Here is a 9,606-nt window from a genome sequence, read left to right on the forward strand (position 1 = left end):
AAGCTTATGCTCTAATAAATTTGTTAGTCTCTAAGGTGCCACAAGTACTCCTGTTCTTCTTTTTGCGGATACAGACTAACACGGCTGCTACTCTGAGATCTATTTTTGTTTACCCTTCCATTTAGTTTAAACTGAATTAGCCCATGATCGCTCAAACCAAGGCTGTCCCCTACAACCATTTCTTCTAAGAGATCCTCACTACCCACACCAAATCTAAAATGGCATCCCCTCTTGTTGGTTCAGCAGCTACTTGGTGAAGGAATCCATCAGCTATCACATCTAGGAAAATCTGAGCCCTATTATATTACTAGCACTTGTCCTCCAGTCTATATCTGGGAAGTTAAAGTCTCCCATGATCACACAATTCCCATTAGTATTTACTTCATTAAAAACATTAAAGAGGTCTCTATCCCTATCCAAATCAGACTCCTGTTCTAACAGATAGCACCCCCCCCCCCGAAAGGCAGAGATAGAGCCCAGGAATCGAGATGGTGGGGAAATGTCATTGAAACCGTTTCTGACCGAAAATCCTATTCAAACTAAACCAGTTTGTTTCTTGATTCTTGAAATCATAACAAGTGGCAATGAAAATTCTTTGTCACAATGTGTTAAATTGTCTCGTCGCACTCAAAGAGGAGACACTTAGATCTCAAAAATTAGATAAGATGCTTCAGTCTGAGCTAAGTAGTTGCTGCTCTTAACAATTGCAAAATAATAAAATACAAATAAAATAAACTATTTCAGCCATTCTATTATGTCCTAATCTGCTCTGAGTAAACATGATAGGACACCTCATCTTATGCACTGCTCCTAGTGACACTCTCCAATAGACCCAGCAGTCCTTATTTCCAGGCCCCGTCACTAACCACTGCTGCACACTCCCTCCCACAGCTGGCCATTACAACCAGACCCTCATGTCCGGTCCCCCTGCTTTGAGAGGGAGTGTGCTCCGCTGGAGTGATTGGAGCAGGGAACTGGGAGTCAGGACACCTGGGTTCCATTGCTGGTTTCCTATTGACCTGTGGGACTTGGGGTAAGTTGCTGCCCCCTCTAGGCTCTGTCCCCAGCAGTCAAATGGGGATTTCATACTTTCCCACTATTGGAAAGTGCTGGGAGAATCCCCCAGCAAAAGCTGCTCTGACAGTGCTAAGCAGCATCTGACCATTAGAGGTCGGAGCGCACTGCCCAGGAGGAGGAGTGTTTGGCTCTGGGCTTTCACTTCAGCCCAGTCTATAGAGAGGGGCCCAGCCATGGAGTTTTGAATTCCAATCCTGTGCTCCAAAGTGCTTGGTGTCATCTGCAAATTTTAGAAGCATACTCTCCACTCCATTTTCCAAATCCTTAATGAAAATGTTGAATAGTACCAGACCCCGGACTGATCCCTGCCAGACCCACTAGGTACACCCTCTCCGTTGGACAGCCAGACATGGAGAAGGACCTTTGGAGTATCAACCATCTGTGCACACATATTCATTCTAGGAAGCAAGCCAGCTAGACAGTAAAACAGCAGAGGCTACTCCCAATGCTACACTCGGTTTCTCAGAAATGAGAGGTCTTTATGGGCTGCAGAGACCGTTAGAGCATCTAATCTGACCCCCTGCATATCACAGGCCTCCTGTCTACCACAATAGCTACTTTTGGGGCAAACACATTCCGGAAAGGCATCTAGTCTTTATTAAATGACATCAAGAGATGGAGAATCCACCACTTTCCTTGGTAGCTTCTTCCTGTGGTCAATCATCCTCGCTGTTGAATATTTGTGCCTTATTTGTCATAGGAATTTGTCTCTTTTCACCTTCCAGCCATTGGGTCTTGTTCTGCCTTTCTCTGCTCGATTAAAGAGCCCTTTAATACCCAATATTTTCTCTCCATTAAGGCATTTCAACACTTCAGGGAAGTCACCTTTCAATCTTCTTTTGATAAGCTAAACAGGTTGAGCTCTTTCAATAGCTCACTAGAAGGCATTTTTCTCCAGCCCTCAGAACATTTGGTGGCTCTTTGCTGCCCCAGCTCCAATTTCTAGGACCATCTTTTTCAAAGGAGGACACCAACACTGGAGGCAGTATTCCAATAGCAGTCTCACTGCTGCTGTGTCACCTCCCTATCCTACTCACGGCTCTGCTCCTACGTCTAATGATGGCTTTAGCCCTGTTCACCACAGCATCACACTGGGAGCTCATGTTGAGTGGCTTCTCCACTCTGGCCCCTAAATCCTTTTCAGAGTCACTGCTTTCCTGGATACACGTCCCCATTCTGGAGGTGTGGCCGGCGTGCCTTGTGGCTACGTATAGGACCTTGCATTGGTCTCTGCTCAAACTTGTTTTCTTTCAATGGGTCCAGCTGGCCGAATGAGCCAGATCGCTGTGTTTCACTGCCCTCTCGCCATCAGGAATTACCACTCTGCCTGTATTTTGTCACCCCCCAATCTTATCCGCAGTGATTGTATGTTTTCTCCCAATTCATTGATAACAATTATTTTAAAAAATTAGTCCTTGAGAGCTTCTTCAGAACCTTAGTACCCAGGACCTGCTCCCCACAGCACAGTGAGAAAGGCCGTCCAGCCCTGCTTGTACATACGGGATAAGCACAGAACAAACACACTTTAGGAGCTGTGTTGTCCATAGGCTCTGAACAACATGTGGGGGTCAGCAGATTACAAATGCACGACAGACCTGTAGTGTAGACAGGTCCCAACTGTGTCTCGGTTTCCCACCCTGCTCTAAGTTTAGTCACAGCCGCCATGTCTTTTCCCCCGTGTCCCTTAACCCCGCGTCACTGCAGAAGAGAGATTTTCAGGTAGCCAGCTGGCTCTCCTGCATGTGGATGTCGTTCCAAAAGATGTGCTCTGGCTCAGTCCCATGCTATGTTTGGCTGAAGGAACCACTTGGTCACATTCTAGCCCTGAGTTATAAAGGAGGGGCGACTAGATGCACATAATGGTCCTTTCTGACCTGAACCTCTATCAATCGCTACATTTTCTGCTGCTAGGAAGAGAACTCTGGACCTATTTTCTCTCATTCACTTTCAGTCGGAATAATTTCAATCCAGGCCAAAGGATTTCCTCTTCCATTGTGTCTTCAGCACCTTTGGGAGCAACCAGTTACTGTTATCCACAGGTTTCCAGTTTCAACCTGTCCCAGGGTGAGATGGTCAGGAAAGGGGTTGGAGCTCAACTGCACCTGGCCCAGGTGATGCAGCTCCCTAGGGCGAAGGGAATAAGTGTGGGGGTCACGTGACAAGACGCAGCCTGTGACTAGGACCCAGGCCTGCTGAGAGATAGAAGGGCAGCCTGTGCTCAGCCAGGAGAGAGACCCCAAGGGAAGCAGGCATGGGAGGGGCTTGGAGAGTCCTTTAAAGGTCAGGGACAAGCTGGGAAGGGGCCAGGCTGAGCACTAAGGACCAGGCCCTAGGAGGGAAAGACAGGGCAGTTTAGGAGATGGGGCAGATAGTCCAGTTGGTTTTGGCTCCCAGGACCAGACACCCAGAGGTGAAGGTGATTGTCGGGGCTTCTGTCCTTCTTCCCCAGTGTAGATTTGATAGTGGAGAAGACTGATGCCGTAAGGGGGAAGTGAGTTACCCCAAGGTCACCCAGTGAGTTTATATCACAAATACATACTCGGAAGGATCCAATAGAAACATGGATTTTCCAGTCTCTTCTTTCTAGGAGTCCCCAGGGCTAAGGTAAAACCCCTGCGACCCCTCCCCATTCTGCTCACCTCCAAGATGTGCTGGAGTTTGTTTGTGCTGGGGGGTGCTGTCAGCAGGATCGAAAGCTCGTCATCCATGTTCTCCGGGCAGGCCTTGCTCAGAGCCTGCCAGCGGAGGGAGACCAGGGGTCAGGATTATGAAACCTGGGGTGACACCTGCCAGGATGACAGCAGGCTCTGTAGTCCTTGCGCAGAGCAGCTCTCTGCAGAGGGCCTGGTGCACAGCAGTGTAGGGAACAGCCAAGCTGCTAGGGATGGGAGCTGGGCTTCCTGGCAGAGTCCAGCACCCAAAGCCCAGCATCTGCAAGGAAGGGATTCCCCACAGAGGGGCAACATCATCTCCCACACACAGGGAATCTCCCCCTGACACTTGATTCATCCTATGGCCTGTTCCCATCTCTGCCCACCACACTCCCAACTCAGCAGCTCCAGCTACCGAAGGGAGCACGAACCAGAGACCTTCCTGCTCCTGGGACAGAGGAGTAGGTTGATGATCTACCTGGATGTGAGCGTTGGCCTTCCCCATGCCCAGGGTCTAGACTCCATTCAGGGCAGCGCACAGGAACTGCGATTCCTATTCTGGATATAGTGGCAGCTTCAGTTTGCTGGCAGGGGACTGTACATGAGACCTTGCAGTTGCGGGGGTGACACAGGCACTAACATGTGGATGGGAGTTTGAGCAACAGGGCAGAGGACTGTGTGGGGCAAGGAGGGCAGGGATTTGGGAAGCAAGAGCAGAGGATCAAACCCTTTCTTAATGTGGGTCGGGATGATCCCCATTTCAAAGATAGAGAAAGTGAGGCACCAGGTGGGAGAGTGACCTGGCCAGGATCACGTTACCGCTCAGTGGCAGGACTGCAAACAACCCCTTCCCTGATCTCCTCACTTGACGCTGCTGCCCATCCTGTATGACCCCTCCAGCCATCCTCGCCCACAGGCCATCCCCACCACTCTCCAATACCAGGCTGTTTCCACAGTGGAAGCAGGCTTGTAACAGAGTTCACTCACCGATAGGTGCCCCTTCCTTCAAGGCCTGGGGTCATAGATTTCTTGGGCTAGCACGCCCGCCAGCAGGTTTTTGGCTGGGAACTCAGCCCTTCGGCCAAGCGACCATCTTTTAGTCCCACTCCTTCCTGGGTCGCGCTCATCCCAAACTAAAAGTCAAAAAATGTCTTTAACTGAAACAAGATCCTCTGTCCCTTGGGGGCTTTTCCTCAGCCTGACTTTGGCTCGGCCTGCCCTTGCTGGCCTTGGTAGCCCTTTCTATGGCCCTGTACATCCCCTTCTTTAGAGACCGTGGGAGAACCAGTCCTACCCTGGATTCTAGGGTCTGCCCCAAGGCCCTGTACCGAAGAGCTAGGCCTGCTCCTGTACCTTTGTTGCGGTTTCCCCTGGTTTCCCCTCAGCTGGAGCTCACTCTGTAATCCATTTGGCCTAGCTCCAGGCTTTATAGCCCACAGGCCAAGGCCCCCGTTATATACCCTCCTCCTTAGAACCTGGCCCACGCGGGGGCAAGTTCTATTCTTCTCCAAGCTTCATCCCTCGTCATCTCATCGCTGTCACCGGCTGCGCGCTTGTACAGCCTGTGCCCAGTGTCTGCAGCTCCACTGCCAGCTCGCTCAGGGCAAACCTTCTCTTCTGCAGTATCCCCACGCTCTTCCTGCAGCCACTCAGTCTCATGAACAGCTGCTTGCAGAGCCTCTTCTGAAGCCTTTAGCGTCTTCTGTTGCCTTTTTGCTACTGCCGCTGCATCTGCCAAAACCTTTTCGGTCAGGGTCTGAGAACCCAATATGGACTGCTCCACCCTTGTGTTTGTCCCTCCTCCAGTCTGCTTCATCTCTGGGCCAATCATTTCGTCCTTCATCTCCCTGCAGCACCCGACAGGGTGTGTTGGTGGAGGGTCTGCAAGGTCCATGGCCACCCCAGCCACCTCCACCTTGCCTGCCTCATGGGGGTTTGTGTCAGAGGACACCTTCTCCTTTCTTTCTAACTTCTCATGCCCTTCTCCCTGGGCTAACCTTCTCAGCACAGCCCAGGCATGCTCTCCTTCTCTGCTCTTTTTGTCCATGGGCATAGCAGACCCTGGGCTGATTTCCCTTTGCAGGATCTCTCACAGGTATTGCTGCTGCTGCGTCTGTAGCTCCACCTGCACTTCCTTCTGCGTCTGTTGGTTTTCTAGGAGCTGCTGGAGAAACCCCTAGATCTGCTTTGGCTGCTTAGCCAGTCCCTGGAACTGAAGTGGGAAATCCAGCGACCAGCTTGGTCCCTTGATACACCTGCTGGGGGGAGGGATAGCTCAGTGGTTTGAGCATTGGCCTGCTAAACCCAGGGTTGTGAGCTCAATCCTTGAGGGGGCCACTTAGGGATCGGGGCAAAAAACTGTCTGGGGATTGGTCCTGCTTTGAGCAGGGGGTTGGACTAGATGACCTCCGGAGGTCCCTTCCAACCCTGATATTCTATGATTCCTTCAGCAACCAAGACTTCCCTCACGGATCACAGGGGGAACTCAATCCTGCCAACTATGCCAATCATAAATGAATCTACTCATCGTTAGGTGCCCCCCGGCGGCCAGGCATGGCATCACAGCCCTCTCGCTGGGCTAGCGTCCCCCATCCATGGTCGCTCCAGCACCACGGCAGTTTCTCTGCCTGGTAACTCCGGCCAGGTCACCACCTTTAGTCCACCCTTCTGGGGCCCAGCTTGCCTCACACTAAAAGTCCAAAGAGGTCTTTCCACAGACAGAAGTCCTTCTGCCATCTCTGGGGCACTTGCTCAGCCTGTAGCCCCCTTGCTGGGCTTGGGAACCCTCTCCAGGTGCGTGTACGCCGCCTCCTCTGGGGCCGGTAGGGGAACCCAGTCCCACCCTGACATTGATAGCAGCTCAGGGCCCTGGACCCAACAGCTAGGTCTGCACCTTTCTCTTTGCTGCACTTTTCCAACCTCTCTTCTCAAGTTCCTCTCCAGGCTTTCCTTGCTGCTCTGAACTTCCTACCTCGTTCTCAATCCTGTTGCTACCCCAGCTGGGCTGTATCACCACTGAAGTCTGGCTCTTTAGGGGGGCGGATATGGTGCCTCTCAGTTCGAGCTCATTCTGTAATCAGCTTTCTGTGAGTGCCAGGGGGCTCTATTTCCCCTTCCACTAGCTCCCCATTTACAGAGAGCCAGAGCAGTACCTGCAGCAGGGAGCGGGAGTTGCTGGTGGCCTCAGAGGCACAGGACCTGCAGCGCCTCGGGCACCTGGCGCAAGTGCCGCATGATACGAAGCTGGCGCATCACATTGGCCGTGACGTCCTCATGCTGTAAGGGAACGAGAACCTGTCTGAGACTCAGACGCCTCCGAGGAATCAGGGGGGATTAACGGCCCCTAGAACCAGCAGCATTTCCACCCAGCCCCTGCCCACCTCTGAGGGATGGATTCCCCCTCCTGACCCCCAGGATGGAGTCTTGTTGTCCTTCCTAGTGACCTGCAGTGGCAACCCCCCTCCTTGTATGGGGAGCTCCTGCCACCTCCCCCTCAGTGCCCCTGACAGCTGTTCCACCTCCAATCCACAGCTCAAGTTCTCAGACCCCTCTCCTCCAGCCCCACCCAGGTTGGGTAGGGAGGGGACTGTAGCGGGGGGGCAGGAGGGATTCTGGCAGCAGTGAAGTGGGATGTGGGGAGGTTGAGACCTTTCCCCAAGTCACCCCAGCCACTAATGCTGAAGTCGCAGGATGGCAGCCCTGGTGAATGGGACGGATCGGCAGCCCCTGCTGACTGAATCCTCCCGTTCTCTCCAGCAGGGCCGGCTTTAGGAAAGGCGGGGCCCAATTCGAACATTTTTGGCGGGGCCCCGGCAGGGATGACTAACAAAAAAAAAATGTAAAAAAATGCCTTTCATTTCTTCCATGTATTATTTACTTTCCATAACTATATAAATAATAAAATTTTATATTATGTACATTGCATCATATATGCTGTTGATCGGTTATTAATGAGCTCCGTTTCACGTGTGTGGGTCCCCGCCACTCCCTGGGGGTGTGCTAGGGTGACCAGATGTCCTGATTTTATAGGGGCAGTCCCGATTTTTGGGTCTTTTTCTTATAGGATCCTATTATCCCCCACCCCTTGTCCCGATTTTTCACACTTGCTGTCTGGTCACCCTAGTGGTGTGCACATGTGTGGGTCCCAGCTGCTCCCTGCCCCCCTCATTGAAGCAGGTGTGCAGGGTTACTGCCCTGGGAACTGCAGGGCACCAGTGGACATGGGGCTGGCTGGAGGCAGAGCAGGGTCTCACTGGAGGTAGGGTCTGGCTGCAGGCAGGGCAAGGGGTGCGGGGCTGGCTGGAGACAGGGGTGTGTGGGGCTGGCTGGCTTTGGGCAGGGCCGCAGGGGGGTGCGGCAGGGGTTGCCTGGAGACAGGGCAGGGGGTGCGGCAGAGGCTGGCTGTGGGCAGGGGGTGCAGGGCTGGCTGCAGGCAGGGCATGGTGGCGGGGCTGGTGCGGGCAGAACAGGGGGGGCGGGGCTGGAGGTAGGGCAGGGGTGCCGCAGGGGCTGGCTGCGGACACGGGGTGCAGGTCTGGCTGGAGACGGGGCTGGCTGCGGGCAGGGCAGGGGGTGCGGATCTGGTGCGGGGACGGGGTGCAGCAGAGGCAGCTGGAGCCCCGGCCCTTTAAATAGCCCCCGAGTCCCCCGCTATCCCAGGGCTCTGGGGGCTATTTAAAGGGCCCAGGGCTCCCCTGCTTCTACCGCTGTGACAATGCGGATCTGGCGGAACCCAACTGAGAGTGCCAACTCAGGACAAATTGCTCAAACAGGGCAGTTACAGCCCAAGGCTGGGGTTTCTTCCACCTCTAAGGCAAACCAAACCAACCAGACTAGGAGGACTTCGGTCTCACCCCCTGGCTAACCGCAAGTCTCACAAGCAATCTCCTTAGACACCCCAGTTTCCCAGTATTACCACCAGTGCCACTCGTTATGGGGACAAATGGTTATGAAAACCAATACCCCAGTAAAAGAAAAAGGTTCTCCTGATCCCAAAGGACCAAGCCCCAGACCCAGGTCAATATACAAGTTAGATCTTACCCACAAATCACGCTGTTGCCAATCCTTTAGAATCTAAAATCTAAAGGTTTATTCATAAAAGGTAAAAGATAGAGATGAGAGTTAGAATTGGTTAAATGGAATCAATTACATACAGTAATGGCAAAGTTCTTGGTTCAGGCTTGCAGCAGCGATGGAATAAACTGCAGGTTCAAATCAAGTCTCTGGAATACATCCCCCGCTGGGATGGGTCATTCAGTCCTTTGTTCAAAGCTCCAGCTTGTAGCGAAGTTCCTCCAGAGGTATGAAGCAGGATTGAAGACAAGATGGAGATGAGACATCAGCCTTATATAGTCTTTTCCAGGTGTAAGAATACCTCTTTGTTCTTACTGTGGAAAATTACAGCAAAATGGAGTCTGGAGTCACATGGGCCAGTCCCTGCATACTTTGCTGAGTTACAAGGCGTATCTGCCTTCTCTCAATGGGTCCATTGTATAGCTGATGGTCCTTAATGGGCCATCAAGCAGGTTAGGCAGAGCTAATCTCAGCTTGTCTGGGATGTCACTCAGAAGCATAGCATAAATTTGCCATACAGACAGTATAGAGCCAATATTCATAATTTCGACCACAAAACTGATACACACATATAGACAGCATAATCATAACCAGTAAACCATAACCTTGTCCTAGACACCCCATTTGACCCCCTTTATACAAGATTTGGGTGCCACTACAGGACCTTGGTTGCAACAATGATCTATACGGTCCCAGTTTATGTCAATAACGTCACAACCGCCCCGGCCCTTTAAATAGCCGCAGGAGCCCTGGGGAAGCAGCGGGGCTCCAGTGGCTATTTAAAGGGCCGGGGCGGTAGAGGCAG

At 52.4% G+C, this 9,606-nt stretch overlaps 1 protein-coding gene across 3 annotated transcripts in view; it reads right to left on the reverse strand.

The window, feature by feature from the left end:
- Positions 1 to 9,606, reverse strand: part of HEMGN (hemogen) — a 46,364-nt gene that overhangs the window by 9,551 nt on the left and 27,207 nt on the right. The window contains exons 5-6 of one of the 3 annotated variants that reach the window (XR_010588745.1): positions 8,882 to 9,115; positions 4,716 to 7,004 (exon numbers count right to left, since the gene is read on the reverse strand). Coding sequence is in view for 2 of the 3 variants with exons in the window: in XM_065549894.1 (XP_065405966.1) it covers positions 8,994 to 9,115 (122 nt within the window). In the remaining variant the exon portion in view is untranslated. Of the gene's footprint in view, positions 1 to 4,715; positions 7,005 to 8,798; positions 9,116 to 9,606 lie in introns of those variants that run through there. The other 2 variants (XM_065549894.1, XM_065549895.1) reach the window with 2 other exon arrangements.

Source organism: Chrysemys picta, chromosome 6 (genome assembly GCF_011386835.1).
Source record: "Chrysemys picta bellii isolate R12L10 chromosome 6, ASM1138683v2, whole genome shotgun sequence".
In the NCBI taxonomy this organism is placed as follows: domain Eukaryota; kingdom Metazoa; phylum Chordata; order Testudines; family Emydidae; genus Chrysemys; species Chrysemys picta.